Here is an 18,388-nt window from a genome sequence, read left to right as displayed (position 1 = left end):
CAAGCGACAACGTTAAGAAATATTCTCTACGTTGACGATCAACATCTCCTGAGGATGCTCCGGTTTTGGGGTGAAACGTACGTAGAGAGTATTTTGTCGGACCTGGGTGACATCGCATGGGTTCGTCGACTTTTCGCGGATGATAGCAAAATAAATAAATCATTATATAATCATGATGAACTTCCGCAAAGTAACGCCTGCTTCTATCCAATATTTAATTAATACGTCACTGGTTTGGCACCGCCTTCATAGTGATTAGAAGAAAGCACATACGATGCTATTTTTCGCTTCTTAGTATAGTGGAAACATTTAATGTGATTTTGAAGTCGGTTGGTTAATTTGTATATGCTTTACTATTATGAGTGATTATACAATCTAAGTTGGAGGCGGGCTAACTTGTTAGAAGTAGGATGAAAATCCACAGCCCTTTCTGTTTCTACACGACATCGTACTGGAACGCTAAATCGCTTGGCGGTACATCTTTGCCGGTAGAGGTAGCTTGCTACAGCCGAAGCCTCCCACCAGCAGACAGACCTCAATCGAGAGATTGAGAACTGGCTGGTGGTCTATAATAAATAAGAAAATCTCGATCGACCCAGCCGGGGATCGAACCCAGGATCTCTCTTGTAAATCCACTGCGCATTCCACTGCGTCACGGAGGCCGTCAATTTAGACCATTGTTAAAGAAAATCGCGTATTATAGCTTGGCAAATTAGTTCGTCCCGATGGTCCGCGCGAGTCGGGAGGGGGTAGTGATGCCCCCGCGCGCACTACTTCACACCAGCGCAGTGCTTTCCCCCGTCGCCCGCATATCATGAAAGAAAAAATAAACAAACTTGCCAAGCTATAGAAGTAGGTATTCACATTTGAAATATATACTTAATATTATAAATGCGAAAGTTAGCCTGTCTGTCTGTCTGTTACTTTTTCACGACCATACCGCTTAACCGATTTGGATGAAATTTGGTACAGATATAAATTGGACTTTGGAGCAGAACATAGGATACTTTTTATCTCGAAAAAGTCCAAGGTTTCCGCGGGATTTGTAAAAAAATACAATTTCACGCGAACGAAATCGCGGGCCTCCAGTAATGTAATAAAAAGTATTTCTTATTATCAGCTAATTAACACTAAAATTATTTATTGAATTTTATTGTTTTTAATTCATTGATTTATATCCATTCGTTCCGTTAATATGACAAAAGAAGGAAATGTATTTTTTCTTTTTTTTCTGTGAGTATAGTTAATAAACTAACTTGTAATAAGTATAAATTCTAGATGGCGCTAGTAGTGCTCTATGCCACGCTAACGTTTGTTGTTTGTTACAAATGGTACTTTTAAGTAAAATCTCAAATTGCGAATAAATGTAATAAACTTTCTTTTTCATTGAGATAGAATACAATAAGGAACTTAAGCTAACTTAGCTTAATTAGCTAACTTATCCTAATAACTATACAAATCATGCCCACGTGGAATGGTGGCAAGAATACTGGCTGCATTTCCGCGCTGGACAGCCAGGCTGATCCTTTGCGCAAAAAATGAGCCAGCCCTTCTATCACCAGAAGGGCTGGCTCATGTAATAAATGTATAGAATTCGACCAGTGTTATTATAGATATAGACAGACAAGTAAAAATAGATATATAGATAGAGATAGATTATTATATTTTCAGTTGTCATCCCTTTACCATCAAATGCCTTGGACACACCAAACCTGGATCCTTTTATGAATGAGATGACCACTGGGCTTCTGACCGTATTAAGCAACGAAACACGAGGTAAACTTATAAATTAGAATTACGCAACATATAAGTTGAACTATGCGCAGGGATCTCAAACTAATTACTTAAGGACTAGATAATCATCATTGGCTTACTGTTGAGCACGAGTCTCCTCTCCGAATGAGAGGGATTGGACCAATAGGATTGGCAGACACACCTAGAGAATTAAGAAAATTCTCAGGTATGCAGGTTTCCTCACGATGTTTTCCTTCACCGTTTGAGACACAACTGAAAAGTTGGACCTGCATGCCCCGGACCGGATTCGAACTTCGAATCAAAGACAGAGTTGATGTTGACTGATAAATCGATTCTTTTTAAATATTGTTTTAATTAAAAAGCCGTGATACCCCAGATATGACCTCTGCCTCAGATTTCGGAAGCTAAAGATTCAAATCTTTTCAGTTGAGTGCATTTTAAGAAAATAAACATTACGTGTCTCAAATGGTGAAGGAAAAACATCGTGAGGAAACCTGCGTACCTGAGAATTTTCTTAGTTATCTACGTGTGTGAAATCTGCCTACATTTGGCCAGCGTGGTGGACTATTAGGTACGTCTTTGTCGGTAGGGTGGTAACTAGCCACGGCCGAAGCCTCCCACCAGCCAATACTTTGATAGAGTAACATCTAACGAGGCAAGTCCCTATACAATTCATCTGAGGTAACAAGCTGTATATGAGTAAGTGTGTGCGTGCTCCACAGAACACCGGCCGAGCAGCGTGCGCCAGATGATGGTGGACGCGCGCCAGCAGACGAGGCGGTGGGACGACGACCAGAAACACCACAGCCATGTCAACGACAAGATACGTCTCTGTTACATGACCTTCTACATCTACCGCTCCGCGTGAGTACTGAGCGTTGCCAGATGATGGTGGACGCGCGCCAGCAGACGAGGCGGTGGGACGACGACCAGAAACACCACAGCCATGTCAACGACAAGATACGTCTCTGTTACATGACCTTCTACATCTACCGCTCCGCGTGAGTACTGAGCGTTGCCAGATGATGGTGGACGCGCGCCAGCAGACGAGGCGGTGGGACGACGACCAGAAACACCACAGCCATGTCAACGACAAGATACGTCTCTGTTACATGACCTTCTACATCTACCGCTCCGCGTGAGTACTGAGCGTTGCCAGATGATGGTGGACGCGCGCCAGCAGACGAGGCGGTGGGACGACGACCAGAAACACCACAGCCATGTCAACGACAAGATACGTCTCTATTACATGACCTTCTACGCAAAAAGAGAGTGTTACAAGTTTGACGTGCCTGTCTGTTTGTGGCAATTTACTTTTTTTTTATTTGTATGACTTATGTGCAAAATTTCTTAGACATTTTTAATGGAAATCCGTTGATGGTTGATTGATGGTTGAGCCGTTTAAAAGTTGTGGGGGGTGAAAGTAGGGAAGAATAACCGAATTTCTGCAAATATACTCGAGTGGGGTCTCAAATGAAAGCGCACTGAAAGAGAATATTGATGACTTCATCAATAGTCTTCTTAGCTTTTTCTGATGAGGACATTGGTGGTGGGAAAATTGGGACATGAAAATCTAATCACAGATGAAAAATTTTAATAAAAATGAACAATTTCAGTAAAAGGAAAGAAAACCCACGAATAACATAAGAAAATAGTTAAAATATATGTACAAAATACTAAGATATATCTACGTATACAACGTGTTAGGTAAATAGAACATCCCGAAACGCACTCATATATTATGATCTTCTAAACACAATTCTGTGTATAAAATTATTAATTAAAAAAAAAAATATTTCATACTAAATTTCAAAATTATATTTTTAAAAATGTGTTGCATTACCCTAATTGTATTGAACTATTTTCTATCAAAATTATTTTTAAAGAATTAAATTGATCTGTTACCTTCAAACTCCGCACAGCATAAGGCTTTCTTCAACACATTAAATAACACAGTTTCAACACTATAATATATAATTATTTTATGTGTTCTTCCCTCCTAAGGGTCTGACAGAATACCAGCGTTGTGGGTACTGATGTACTCACAACAAATAGCTGAGTCAGGTCCATTTTTTTGGCACAACATATTTTCTATATATATATGTATTCGTTTTAAGTTATTATTACGATGTAAATGTATTAGTTTTAAGTTATTATGTAGTTATGTGTTGTGTTAAATAAATGATTTCTATTCTATTCTATTCTACAATGCCCAGTCACATTAAACTATGAATAATTTTCAATGCTGAATTAACTTATCTTTCGTCGTAAATCCTACGAGCTTCTGTTAATATGCCATTGTTAGCACCAACACACATAATCATATCATATCATATTCACTGTTAGAATAATAATTCATACTTATAATAATCACTTTACGAAATATTATAAAACTTTACGGCGCTACGGACTAAAATGGTACACATCTATAAATGTTATGAAAAACTGTTTGACGGCTTGTGTTTATAGATTCTTTTTTCACCATTTAAATGAACCTTTTTGATCATCTAAAATTCCCTATGTAGAATTGTCAGTATCAATGTCAGAATGTCAGGATTCTGAGGAAGCTCGTATTTTTACCCGACTGCAAGAAGATTCGCGCGTATCTTGTATGTATGTATGTAATATTCTTTATTACCTCATATCTTTCAAACCACTGAACAGATTTACGTAATTAGGGTATCGTTAGATTTGTCTCAATTACCCAAGTGTTCTTAGACAGGTGAAATTAAAAAATAAATAACAAGACGACTGTGAGACGCTATAGACTCATGGTGAAAAAAAATTTTTTTTCTCTAATATTGCAATATGGGTATCAAATTCAAGAGCTTTTTGTGAGGATTCTAAAATGGTATATCATGTTTAAAAAAAACTACAATTAGAAAATAGTAGATTGTTAACCAAGGGTGGAAAGAATCAATTCCCGAGGTATTTAGACTATAAAAAAGTAATTAAAGAAAGCAATTAGAAAACAGTCGGGACCTATTAAATAATGTAGAAGAAAATCATTCTATCCAATAACTAAGGTCCCGACTGTTTTCTAATTGCTTTCTACACTTCTAGACTGAGCTTGTTTTATTTCTTTTCAGTTTTTTTAGACTTTATGCAGTCGGGTTTTTTTATTTGTTTAATTAATTTATTTTTTATAGGCATGTATTACTTCTCCATAACTCCTGGTTGACGGCTTTATAGTTTCTTTACCAGACACCTTGTATAATACTAATATTATAAAGAGGAAAGATCTATTCTCGTATTTCAGATTGTGGGATTTGAAACGGTACTGGCACATCCGATACCTGTACGTGGATAACCTGGACTTCGAGGTGGGCTACCTGATGCACGAGACCATACGGCGGTACCAGGTGGTGCTGGAGCTGTACCAGATGGTGGAACGGAGGTATCATTTGTTAAAATACTCCAAGGAGAAGAAGTGAATCTCATACACGAAAACGTCGGTCATATCAGCGACATGATTTATACGAAATGTTTTTGAACTAGCTGACGCCGCGCGGTTTTACCCGCGTGGTTCCCGTTCCCGTAGGAATACAGGGATAATATAGCCTTCCTCGATAAATGGGCTATTTAACACAGAAAGAATTTTTCAAATCGGACCATTACTTCCTGAGATTAGCCCGTTCAATTAAACAAAGAAACTCTTCAGCTTTATAATTTTAATAATATAGATTAAAGTCAGCGGCAATTTATAATGGAGATTTTTGAATTAATTTTTTTTGGAGTTAACTGGTATAAATACACGTCAGACTGAACGATCGGGCAGTTAACTTCGAAACGAAGTGAAGTGAACATCGGAGTGCTTGTGTCACTTCGATATTCACTTCACTTATGATACAAGTGTGAAGTGAACTATAGTGAACTCGGCTACGATTTTGGACAACGTATTGCCTACATTTGGTAGTTTGTATTGATATTCGGATTAAGGAGTGGTATGAAGTCCTAAACGAGTCACCAGGTGTTTCATTCTAAATCTTCAAACCCTACTTCGTAACAATAGTTAAAATTCTAATATAGTTGTAATGTATTTTCTTTCAGATACATGCCATTCCAAGATCAACATTACATCCAAGCGCCGGTGATGCTATACATCTACATCAACATCCTGGAGCAATGCAAGGAAATCGTTCATCTGATCAACATGCTTCATGAGATAGAGTTGAAGTATAGGGACAAGGATCCTGGCGTCTTCGCCGATTACAATGAGAGTCGAGTTCAGTGTAAGGTTATAGTTAGAGATAGCAATAGCAGAACTAATAGCAATAACAATAGAAACAGGAATAGAAATAGTAACAGTAGTAGCAATAGTAGTAGCATTAACAGTAGTAATAGCAGTAGCAACAGTAGAATAGCAATGGCAGTAGTAAACACACTAGCAATGGCTGCAGCAGTAGTAATAGCTGTTGCAATATCAGTGATTTCAGTAGGAAGAATTGCAATAGCAATGGCAGAACTATAAGCAGTAGCAATAGCTGTAATGATAGTGATAGCAATAATAGCAAGCAACACCTACAAGCTATAGATCTACACCAAAATCTTGGAGCAATGCAAGGAAGAATTTCCTTGCATAGCTCCAAGTTCATCTGGTCAACATGCTGCATCAGAAAGAGTTGGAGTATAGGGACAAGGATCCTGGCGTCTTCGCCTATTACAATGAGAGTCGGGTTCGGTGTAAGGTTACAGTTAGAGATAATAATAGCATAGTAATAGCAGAAATAATAGCTCTAGCAATAGTAATAGCAATAGTAACAGTAGAAATATTTGAATTAGCAGTAGCAATAGCAATAGCAATGGCTACAGCGGTAGCAAATGATGTAGCAATGTCAATAGTATCAGTAGCAAGAAGATTAGAGATAGCAATAGCAGTAACAATAGCAGTAGGAATAGAAATAGTAATAGTAGTAGCAATAGTAGTAGCATTAACAGCAGTAATAGCAGTAGCAACAGTAGAATAGCAATGGCAGTAGTAAACACACTAGCAATGGCTGCAGCAGTAGTAATAGCTGTTGCAATTTCAGTGATTTCAGTAGGAAGAATTGCAATAGCAATAGCAGAAGTATAAGCAGTAGCAATAGCTGTAATGATAGTGATAGCAACACCTACAATCTATAGATCTACACCAAAATCTTGGAGCAATGCAAGGAAGAATTTCCTTGCATAGCTCCAAGTTCATCTGGTCAACATGCTGCATCAGAAAGAGTTGGAGTATAGGGACAAGGATCCTAGCGTCTTCGCCTATTACAATGAGAGTCGGGTTCGGTGTAAGGTTACAGTTAGAGATAATAATAGTATAGTAATAGCAGAAATAATAGCTCTAGCAATAGTAATAGCAATAGTAACAGTAGGAATATTTGAATTAGCAGTAGCAATAGCAATAGCAATGGTTACAGCGGTAGCAAAAGATGTAGCAATGTCAATAGTATCAGTAGCAAGAAGATTAGAGATAGCAATAGCAGTAACAATAGCAATAGGAATAGAAATAGTAATAGTAGTAGCAATAGTAGTAGCATTAACAGCAGTAATAGCAGTAGCAACAGTAGAATAGCAATGGCAGTAGTAAACACCCTAGCAATGGCTGCTGCAGTAGTAATAGCTGTTGCAATAACATGCTGCATTTTGGAGCAATGCAAGGAGGAATTTCCTTGCATTGCTCCAAGTTTGTCTAGTCAACATGCTGCATGAGAAAGAGTATGGGATCCTGGCGTCTTCGTCGATTAATGAGGTTACAGTTAGAGATAATAATAGCAGAAAAATAGCAATAGCAATAGCAATAGCAGTGGGAATAGTAATAGCAGTAGTAACAGTAGGAAAATTTGAAATGGCAATGGAAGTAACAATATCAGTAGCAATGGCTGTAGCGGTAGCAATATATGTAGCAATATCAGTAGCAATATCAATAGTATCAGCAGCAAGAATCGAAATAGCAACGGCAATAGCAATAGCTGTAGCAATATCAGTAGTAATAGTATTTGTAACAGTAGTAAAAGCTGCAATAGCAATATAATATCAGAAATAACAGCAGTAAATATAGTAAAAGCAATTAAACTAGAAATGACAAAGCTATAGCACCAGTAATAGCAATACTAACAGCAAAAGGAACAACTACAGCAGTAGCGATACTAATATCAGAAGCAATAGTAAATCACTAGACGACTATCAGTAGTGATAGTAATAATAGCATTCTGCCGACGATGACGACAACGATGACGACGACGACAACGATGATGATGACGACAACGACGACAACGATGGTGATGACGACGACGATGACGATGACGACAGCGATGATGATGAAGATGACGACAACGACGACAACAATGATGATGACGACAACGATGACGATGACGACATCGATGATGATGACGACAACGACGACAACAATGGTAATGACGACGACGATGACGATGACAACAGCGATGATGATGAAGATGACGACAACGACGACAATAATGATGATGACGACGACGATGACGAAGACGACATCGATGATGATGACGACAACGACGACAACGATGGTAATGACGACGACGATGACGATGACAACAGCGATGATGATGAAGATGACGACAACGACGACAACAATGATGATGACGACAATGAAGATGATGACGACAATGATGATGATGACGACAATGAAGATGATGACGACGACGATGACGATGACGACAACGTTAATGATCACGATGACGACGACAATGACGATGATGAAAAAACCGATCATCAAACCTAAATATTGATTACAGATAAGAAATTCAGCAAGGCGGTGAGCAACAAGATATTGAGCGAGCACACTGCCTGGCAGAAATGGGTACAAGAGAAGAATGAGAGGAAGAAGAAGCAGAAGAAACTCTGGGAGAAGCATAGACGGAATTCCACAGGGATAAACTACAAGACCACGCCAATGCGTTGGCAGTAAGTAATACCAATCCTACTTCCTACTTAATATTATAAACGCGAAAGTTTGTATGGATGTTTGGATGTTTGTTACTTTATAACGCCGCTACTACTGAAGCGATTTAGCTGAAATTTGGAATGGAAATTTTACTCTGGATTAACACATAGGCTACTTTTTATCCCGAAAAAATCCATGGTTTCCCGAGATTTGCGAAAACTGATTATTTTGATGATCCTCAACTACTGAACCGAATTAGCTGAAATTTGGTATTAAGATATATTATAGCATGGATTAACACATAGGCTACTTTTTATCCCGGAAAAATCCATGGTTCCCGAGGGATTTGTGAAAAACCAAATCCCAGCGTCTGCTAGTAAAAAATAAACGCAATGAAAAAGATACCGGTTGTTTGCATTTTAGTGCCAATGGAATGATTTGATTGGTGGATTTTTTCATGGTTTTAATTTTCTGTTTCAGGAAAGAGCGGGACTTAATCTATGGCTGGTCTATTGAGAATTGGTGGCAGATGTCTAAGGAAAACTATTAAATGTCTATTGATTTTTCATTATTATTTTTTTTGTTTTTTTTTTTATTGAGAAAGAATACATTATAGAACTTGGCTAACTTATCCTAATAACTTTACAATGCCCACGTGGAAGGTGGCAGTACTGGCTGCATTTCCGCGCTGGACAGCCAGGCTGATCCTTTGCGCAAAATTAGCCAGCCCTTCTGTCACCAGTCGAGGCAACTAGCCGCGGTGAAATGATTCGGTAAAATTTTATGGCACTGCGACTTCATGGCCCAAGGGTCTCCACGGCAAAAGGTACAAATATGTAACTCTCTGTCAGAGAGGCATACTTGAGCCACTTACCGGTTTCATCTTTTTATGCTGCGGCTCCCGGTCTTGATTCTGTCGAAACCTAAAACCTAAACCTCAAACCATCCTCCGAACCCGACCTCCGAGTAGCCGGATTACAGAAGACGCCACGCTTCCAGTCTATTGATTGAATAACATTATTTTCATGTCACTCAGTTATGCCTTGATCACACGTACCGAGCAAACGGGCGAGAGAGTAAAATGTTCCTCGGCCGAGACAGTGATGTAAGCGAGTAGTTGTTCATACGTGTTTTGAAATGAGCACAGTTCAGATAAATTGAGACTACAATTCGATTAAGATGGACCCCAAACGATTATTAGAAAATATACGAAGTTACTTATTCCACTATTAGTCGAACGTAGGATTTAGTTTATATAGTAGTTTGTTTTATATAACTGTATATATTTACTAGTTTCGACATCCCATTTATTATTAACAGACATGGTGTATTTTATTTTATTTGGAATTGTTATAAACGAAAATTATCATATGCAAAGGCGCAGATCGCAGAAGAACCAAAGTCACCGACATAGCTCAACGAGTTGCGAATCTGAAGTGACAATGGGCGGGGCACATAGTTCGAAGAGCCGATAGACGTTGGGGTCTCAAAGTGCTGGAATGGCGACCCCGCACTAGTAAGCGCAGTGTCAATCGACCGCAGACATTCGCTGGATGCAGGCGGCTCAGTATCGTGATGTTTGGAAGTCCTTACAAAAGGCCTATGTCCTGCAGTGGACGTCCATCGGCTGATATGATGATGATGATGAATGGGAATTTACTGCATTGTAATTTTATTGCTCTGTCCATATACTTTGTCATACATAGACTTGGTCGCCAACTATGGGCCTCATAAGAAGGCTCAGAGTCACACAGCGGGCGATGGAACGAGCTATGTTAGGAGTATCTCTGCGTGATCGAATCAGAAATGAGGAGATCCGCAGAAGAACCAAAGTCACCGGCATAGCTCAACGAGTTGCGAAGCTGAAGTGGCAATGGGCGGGGCACATAGTTCGAAGAGCCGATGGGTCCCAAAGTGCTGGAATGGCGACCCCGCACTAGTAAGCGCAGTGTTGGCCGTCCCCCCACCAGGTGGACTGACGACATCAAGCGAGTCGCAGGGATTCGCTGGATGCAGGTGGCTCAGTATCGTGATGTTTGGAAGTCCCTACAAAAGGCCTATGTCCTGCAGTGGACGTCCATCGGCTGATATGATGATGATGCTCTCCTCATATTTTAAATTTGCTAAAAATATTCTGTAGGCGTAGAATTTGCACTGAATAATTTAATATAGTATTTTTATACTAAACTAGGTGGTAGTTTACAGGTGTTTACAGTTAGTAGACGTCCGCTAAGAACGGATTTTGCAAGAGGGTTGGATCATGCATTTAAGGGTTAAGAAGTCGTGGGCGTCGCTAGTAGCTTATAAAACTATATCGTCAACCAGCACTATTTTCAGGGTTCCCAACTTAGGGGTTTTCTCCCCAGATTTAGGGGGAAAATAAGTGAAATGAGATTTTTTAGGGGTCTGAAATTTTTAGGGGTATTTTTAGGGAGTTTTTGACTCTTTAATATTTTTAAATTGATGATAATTTTAATTTCTTTCTTGACCTAGCGACTTATAACGACATATAATACGTTATTCTACAACCACTCTGAGGCAACTGTATGCAATTTTCATCGAATAAAAAAATTGTTAAATTTATTCATTGTCAACATGTATGATTTTAAAAAATCTGAATCTTCAGATAAAGACGTAATATTTTGTCTGTATTAAATATAGACTTTTGAAACATATTACAGTACAGCATATTATTTCTAAATTATTATGAATTTATATTTTTTAGGGGGACAACTCAATAATTAAGGCGATTTTAGGGGTTTTTGACACAAACTTTAGGGATAAATATTTTGGAGAGTTGGTAACACTGACTATTTTTTAGATTTAACAGTGAAATATTGAAAGTGACATGAAATATTAAAAATTTAAGCTACTTTCTAACCGACTTCCAAAAACTACGTTTGATTCTACGTTCGGCTGTATGTATTTTTTTTTACATTATACTTTCACATATTTAAAGTTACTTACTCAATGTTAATAAACTTTGAGTAAGTAACTTTAATTAAAATGACCAGCTGGTGTCGCTAGCTTAGAAAATTCATATTAATTCTTAATTCTTATCATCAAAGAGATTTAAATGCAAGACCCGACTCACACTTGACCTCACTGTGTTTACTCAAGTCTACGCTCGCTTATCACTGCAAAAGATTACTTTAATGAATTCATTCCATTGATATATTCAATCATTTCGAAGTTATGCGTTTTTAAAAATTAAAAAAAAAGTGTCGCATTGAAAATCTCCTCCAGTTTTGAAGTTGCTAATAAAATTCTGTAGGAGTTGAATTTGCACTGAATATTTCAGTTTATAAAGTTCTTTTTTACCAACTAAATAGCCTAGCAATATGTCTGCCTAGCAACATGTCGTAGCCGTTTCAAATACGAAATTCAAAAACGAATACATTCTCGAGTCAGTACGACACGAAGCGTCGCATCAGTAATTTTCAATATTATACAAGAAAAATGGCGTCTAAACTTTTTAAATATTTCAAAAACTGTTCACAAAAACTAAAGAAATAACATGGAGTATTTGTTTATTCGTAATAATTGATTATTATATTAATTTACGTAATTGTGTAAAAGTGTTAAGAAATACAAATTATGAAAAAAGTTTGTATAAGCAGTTGTTAAGGAGACGCGTGACATTTGTTTTTTTATGGGTTATACCGGCTTCACACGTTACTTGTAAAGACTCAGTTACTCTGTGCTTTTATACATTATGCTTTAACATATAAGTTAAAGTTACTTACTCAAAGTTAGTAATAGACCAATTGGTGTCGCTTGCCTAGAGTATTCATTCTTAATTGTTATCATCAAAGAGATTTAAATGCAAGACCCGGCTCACACTTGACCTTACAGTGTTTACTCAAGTCTACGCTCGCTTATCACAGCGAAAGATTACTTTATCACGAATTTAGCGAAACTGTTATCATCACACGTTATCAAGCCAATTACATGCGCACGGACTTACGTATTCAACTTGTATAGAGATAGTCTGAGAGTCCATGGTAACATTTTAGATATTGTTAGAAATGTCAACTTTAAACTTTTATGTAGAGCAGCAGCGGTTCACTCACACTTTTATGATATTTAAGAGCGCGCAGCGCGTCGGTGCGATATGGATAAAATTCAAAGCGCAAACGAGACGCCGAATTATGACTTTCACGTGAGTGAGAAGCACGACGCAAATTTTATGACGTCAGCGTCAAAAACAATTTTACCTAATTGCAAGTAAATTAAACAACATAACGAAAAACAAAATGGCCATGTTCAAGATATATACCTAATTTTGTATACAAAACAAAAATTTAAGAAAATAAGTTTGCTTTTCCTGAGATTGAAAGTAAAATGAGCAAAACATGTATTTTTCAAAAAAATAAACTATCGAGAAAAGTTTTACAAATTGTGTATTTTGTATAGTCATAACGAAGCTAACACTTTGAAATATCATTTACCCAAATATCAGGCTCCTAACTTTTCCAGAATCTGAGATCCAGAACCATTTGTAACCACCAAATTACATATTGCACACTCTTAACTACCCGCTAATGATTGTTCTTAGTTATCTTCTCTTTTGTTTGTTAATTATTTTTGTTTTTAAATATTGTATTATGTAAGAATAACCAGTGTACAGTAAAACCAACTGTGGTTTGTGTTGCACTATGGTTAGTCTTAATTTAATTGTGTTTTTTGTAGTATAATAAATAAAATAAATAAAAGGGAATGCCCATCCCCGGCACGGGCCTACCCAAACCATCCGGCAATTTACTTATATGTATATAAAAACTTGATAATTTTCCTTTAATAAATCATTACTTTATTTATCAAAAAAAGTTTACTATAATGTTTAACGACATTTTTAATTCATCTTTAATTTGTTCACAACGGGGACAAGCTAAGATCGTTGACTATACAGCCTAAGTTTTACGATATTTTTTAATAATAATAATAATAATATTTATTTGCCAAATTGTGGGTTACAAATAGATCTTTCAATAATAGTATGATTTCCAACTCAATTTATCGAGTAAATCAGCGTGCTTTTTAAATTTTATTTTGAAAACTTAATTGGTTTTTTTGTTCGTGTTCTTGTTTATTAACCTTGTTAGTAACAGAAAAATAATACAAAAAAAAAATACAGCTTGAAATGTTACTATGCTGCTTTGGTACCCCGGCGAACATTTTGCCCGTGGTAAAAAAAAAAATGTTTTTCTTCAAGTAACATACTTTTATTAAGCCAATTACTTAACCAGATCCTTATTTACACATAATATTATTTTACATTCAATTCAATTCATTTATTTTGCTGAGAACACATACAATCTAATGTATTCAGCCATTTCTGGCATACAACAATTTATATTACAAATACTATTGACAAAATATAAAAAAATAAATTCAATAGCAGATGATTAATCAAAAAATAAAATTAGAAAAAGTTAAAAATTATAATCTGTGCATGTACGAGTACTTATGTCAAATAATAATAATATTAATCTATCATATTAGTTTACATTATCTATCTATCTCTGGCCAATAGTTAGCCGTATGTCATCATAAAACAATTATTATTAAGTTCGTAATTACATTAGCACTATCTCGTCAGCCAGTGTTTAAAAACCTACATATAACTAGCACCGTCTCTCATACTATAAATACTTGTTGACAATACAACATATTTGTTTCGTTATTATCCTCATGTCAGTTGTTCGAAGTTCGCACAGCTGTTTTGACGTTTCCTCCATCGCTATAACCCGGCCGGATCAAGGCGTACGCTCGCATCAAAAAATAACCTACAAAAAACGTGTCTACCTAATTTGTCTGCGTAATAATTTGCGCGCGAAGTCGTGGAAAATTGTTTTTTTTATCGTTCAAAAACTCGTTTCGACTTCTGTGATTCAAAAGTGAAGTGCTGTTTTTGTGGTTGATTGGATTTTTGTTCATACACACAGTAAGTAATAAGTATTGTGGGTTTTCTATTAATAAAATGTGATGTAATATTTTAAGTGTGTAAAGCACGTATCTTTGACAGATTTGAGTCGTGCGTATGGATTCATTGCATGTCCATTTCTGAACTGTCAAGAGGTCAGTTTTAATGTACGCATACAAATCAATCAATGGACGTGTATCATTTTTAATTACACAGCTATGATTAAAGTGGACATAACATAATAGTAGAAACTGTTTATTATCTATTTATCTGTTCTAATTTTTGTTATCATTGAACACGTGTATCTAATTTTAAAAAAAATGAATTTATGGTATTAAAAATACCTACCTACTGTATCGGCTATTAATCTAATTTAAGTATAGCGAAAAAATTATAAAAAAAAAAAATTCATAATGACATATAGTAGGTACAATATAATGTACCTACATATGCGTTGGACATATGAATATATAATAAACTGATAGGTACTTAGAGATAGGTATACTTATATAAAAAAAAAATCTGTGTAGAATGAAGACAGTAATACCTCTATGCTATATTCAGCTCGTCTGGATTAGCTGTACGAATAACGATCTTTGCCTTATAAGTGAAGGAATTTAAAAAATCTACAGTATAGATAGGTTTATCTTAGTAAAAAGCATTTTCTAAGCAATATTAATTAATGGAAAATGTGGTGTTAGGGCCTGCAAGAGCCAGACTAAGATGTCTATACCAGCCTTGAAGGTGCTCAAACTATACGCATCGGGCACAGATTAAAGAATAATACGCAGATAGAGCGCACGGAACGCGGCAGTGATGCAGCCATTCAAAAACAAATTCCAAAACTAATACATACTCGAGTCAGTAGGACACAAAGCGTCGCATCAGTCATTTATAATATTATTCAACAAAAATGGTTTTTTTTTGTTTTTAAATAATATATTAAAAACTGTTTACAAAAAATAAAAAAATAAGATATAGTATTTTTCATACATGAATAGCGGACGCCCGCGACTTCGCGTGAAATTTAGTTTTGAGGAATTTCTACCTCGAGAACCAGTGATTTTTCCGGGATGAAAAGTATGTGTTAATCCAGAGTAAAATCTATTTCCATTCCAAATTTTATCTAAATCGGTTCAGTAGTTGTGCCGTTAAAGAGTAAAAAACATCCAAACAAACATCCATACAAACTTTCGCGTTTATAATTTTAGTATGATATTAGTAGGATTATTGGTTATTATTAGGCTAATATGATATCAATTTACGTAATTGTTGTTAGTGTTAAATCTTGAAATACAAATTATGAAAAAAGTTTGTTTAGGCGGAGATGCGTGACGTTTATTTTTTTACGGGTCAAACCAGCCTTACCGTGCTCATTCTCTATCATTCTTTATTCTGTGGCTTCAGGTAAGTGTGACTGTTGATAGAAGAGTTGTGTAATATTACTTTTACTTTTATTTAGGAGGGGTAAAAGTTGTCGACATATACTTAATGATTGTGGTTCGAATAAAGGTGCGTTCACACTGTTTTTAAGTGCTCTTTCGTTGTAGTATGAGAGCGAGGGAGTAGAAACTACAGGTCAACATCTCCTGAGGATGCTCCGGTTTCGGGGTGAAACGTACGTAGAGAGTATTTTGTCGGACCTGGGTGACGTTGTCGCATGGGTTCGTCGGCTTTTCATGGATGATAGCAAAATAAATAAATTATCAACGTCCCGTTGATGTCGGGGTCCCAAAGTGCTGGAATGGCGACCCCGCACTAGTAAGCGCAGTGTTGGCCGACCCCCCACCAGGTGGACTGACGACATCAAGCGAGTCGCAGACATTCGCTGGATACAGGTGGCTCAGTATCGTGATGTTTGGAAGTCCCTACAAAAGGTCTATGCGTTGCAGTGGACGTCCATCGGCTGATATGATGATGATGATGATGATGATGATGATGATGAAATAAAATATTATAATTTCATCATGAACTTTCGCAAAGTAACGCCTGCTTCTATCTACAAACTGCTCTCCAATGGGGATGATGACTAGATTTAAAAATATTGATTTTTATGATACATTCGGGTACAACTAATTTATACATAAAAAGCAAAGATTGTCTGGATATTTGCAAAATAAATGAGATTATAAAATTTCAAAATCTATTAAAAATATTTTATCGTAATTAGATGAAAATTCATACAGTTTTAGCTTCCTTACATTAAATATGTCATTTTTCAATAAATGAACTATAAACATAAACGCACAAATAACAAAGATATTAGTAATTTTGTTTGAACGCGCATACAAATCTAAAGATCATTACATTGCCTATGACGTCATTAGTTCGAGCCATTTTGTATGGGGCCTTTTTTTAGGGATCCGCGGCAGCGCCGCAAATCTGACCCTTTAAATCCCTGTAGCTCCGAAAGTAATGATCGCAGATACCCTGTTCCTTTTACAAAATTGCTTTACTATTAGTATACTCTTAATTTATATACAATTTGAAAAACTGTCATCATCCCTATTAGTATTAGTAGGGTTGTCAAGCCGGACAGAATAGTCTATTTGGCCGGACATTAGGGTGAAAAGGCCGGACTTTCTCATCTCATACACTTATTGAGAATTTGGTATCTCTGCATGTATAGTACGACAAAAAAATGCATGCAAAGTCGTTCAATTAAGTTCTACAAATGCAAAAAGTCTAGCAAAAGGCGGACAGCGTTTGTTTTGGTCGGACACGTAATCAAAAAGCCTAACTATGTCCGGGTTTATCCGGACGCCTGTCAACGCATACTAGCATATTCACTAATAAAGCTTTTTTCTTTCTTTCTTTCATATCTTTTAATTTAATGCACCTTTTATAACACTTTTATTTAACTACCCTATAATGATTATTCTTGGTATTTATCCTCTTCTGTTTGTTAATCTGTTTATTTATCCTCTTCTGTTTGTTAATCTGTTTATTTATCCTCTTCTGTTTGTTAATAATGTTCTGTTTGTTCCTAAATATTGTATTATGCAATAATAACCAGTGCACAGTAAAACTAACTGTGGTTTGTGTTGCACTATGGTTAGGCTTAATTTGAATGTGTTGTTTGTTGAATAATAAATAAATAAATAAAATAAAATAAATAAAAGGACGCACATTCATGTAGAAAATTTCACTTAAAAACTGGCCAATTATGCTTTGACAGTATTAGAATTATTGGTAAAGAAAATTATACCTAAAGGCCTTTAAATATAATCCAATCTATAATATAATATTATAAAGCTGAAGAGTTAGTTTGTTTGTTTGATTGAACGCGCTAATCTCAGGAACTACTGGTATGATTTGAAAAATTCTTTCAGTGTTAGATAGCCCATTTATCGAGGAAGGCTATAGGCTATAGGCTTAATTTCCGTATTCCTACAGGAACGGGAACGGTTCCCGCGAGAGCAAATTCAGAGCAAATTCAACCTTAAGGATTGAGTTTAAGGTTAAATTTGCAAATGCGACTCCTTGAATTGAGCGCCAAGAAGTTGTGTTTGGAACTCATTGAGTGGGGACGTTTTTAGGTCGCTGATTGTGCATCCACTTTTTAATAGGAGATCGATGATATTGCATAATAAAAAATCAGATACCGAATTATTTATAGACGGCTAGACTAGCTACAGATAAGATATCTTGTCCCCAAAACTCGGTCGATCAGTTTTATGATAATAGCAGACACCGCGGTTTTTCACCCGCGTGGTTCCCGTTCCCGTAGGAACACGGATAATTTAAAGCACTCTGGGATAGTGTAGCTTCCTAACAGTGAAATAATTTTTCAAATCGGTTCA

The 18,388-nt window shown here is 36.5% G+C and overlaps 2 protein-coding genes across 2 annotated transcripts in view; both read left to right on the top strand.

The window, feature by feature from the left end:
* Positions 1–2,777: 2,777 nt before the first annotated feature.
* On the top strand, positions 2,778–8,683 carry LOC128199655 (uncharacterized). Its single transcript, XM_052890041.1, has 4 exons — positions 2,778–2,893; positions 5,015–5,152; positions 5,806–5,987; positions 8,511–8,683. The coding sequence occupies exons 1-4, from the start codon at positions 2,778–2,780 to the stop codon at positions 8,681–8,683; spliced, it is 609 nt and encodes a 202-aa protein (XP_052746001.1).
* Positions 8,684–14,372: 5,689 nt separating this feature from the next.
* Positions 14,373–18,388, top strand: part of LOC112048118 (segmentation protein cap'n'collar) — a 163,617-nt gene continuing 159,601 nt past the window's right edge. The window contains exon 1 of the mRNA XM_052890174.1: positions 14,373–14,606. The gene's annotated coding sequence lies outside the window, so the exon portion shown is untranslated. The remainder of the gene's footprint in view (positions 14,607–18,388) is intronic.

The sequence above is a fragment of the Bicyclus anynana genome, chromosome 27, assembly GCF_947172395.1.
Source record: "Bicyclus anynana chromosome 27, ilBicAnyn1.1, whole genome shotgun sequence".
NCBI classification, from domain to species: domain Eukaryota; kingdom Metazoa; phylum Arthropoda; class Insecta; order Lepidoptera; family Nymphalidae; genus Bicyclus; species Bicyclus anynana.
This window is presented reverse-complemented; position numbering and strand designations above follow the sequence as displayed.

Bases quoted from the DNA above. Each gene is read 5' to 3' on its own strand.
- LOC128199655 (XM_052890041.1), top strand. From the start codon at position 2,778: ATGATGGTGGACGCGCGCCAGCAGACGAGGCGGTGGGACGACGACCAG. The intron at 5,153-5,805 runs GTATCATTTGTT...ATTTTCTTTCAG, and splicing joins TACCAGATGGTGGAACGGAG to ATACATGCCATTCCAAGATC. The intron at 5,988-8,510 runs GTAAGGTTATAG...TATTGATTACAG, and splicing joins CAATGAGAGTCGAGTTCAGT to ATAAGAAATTCAGCAAGGCG.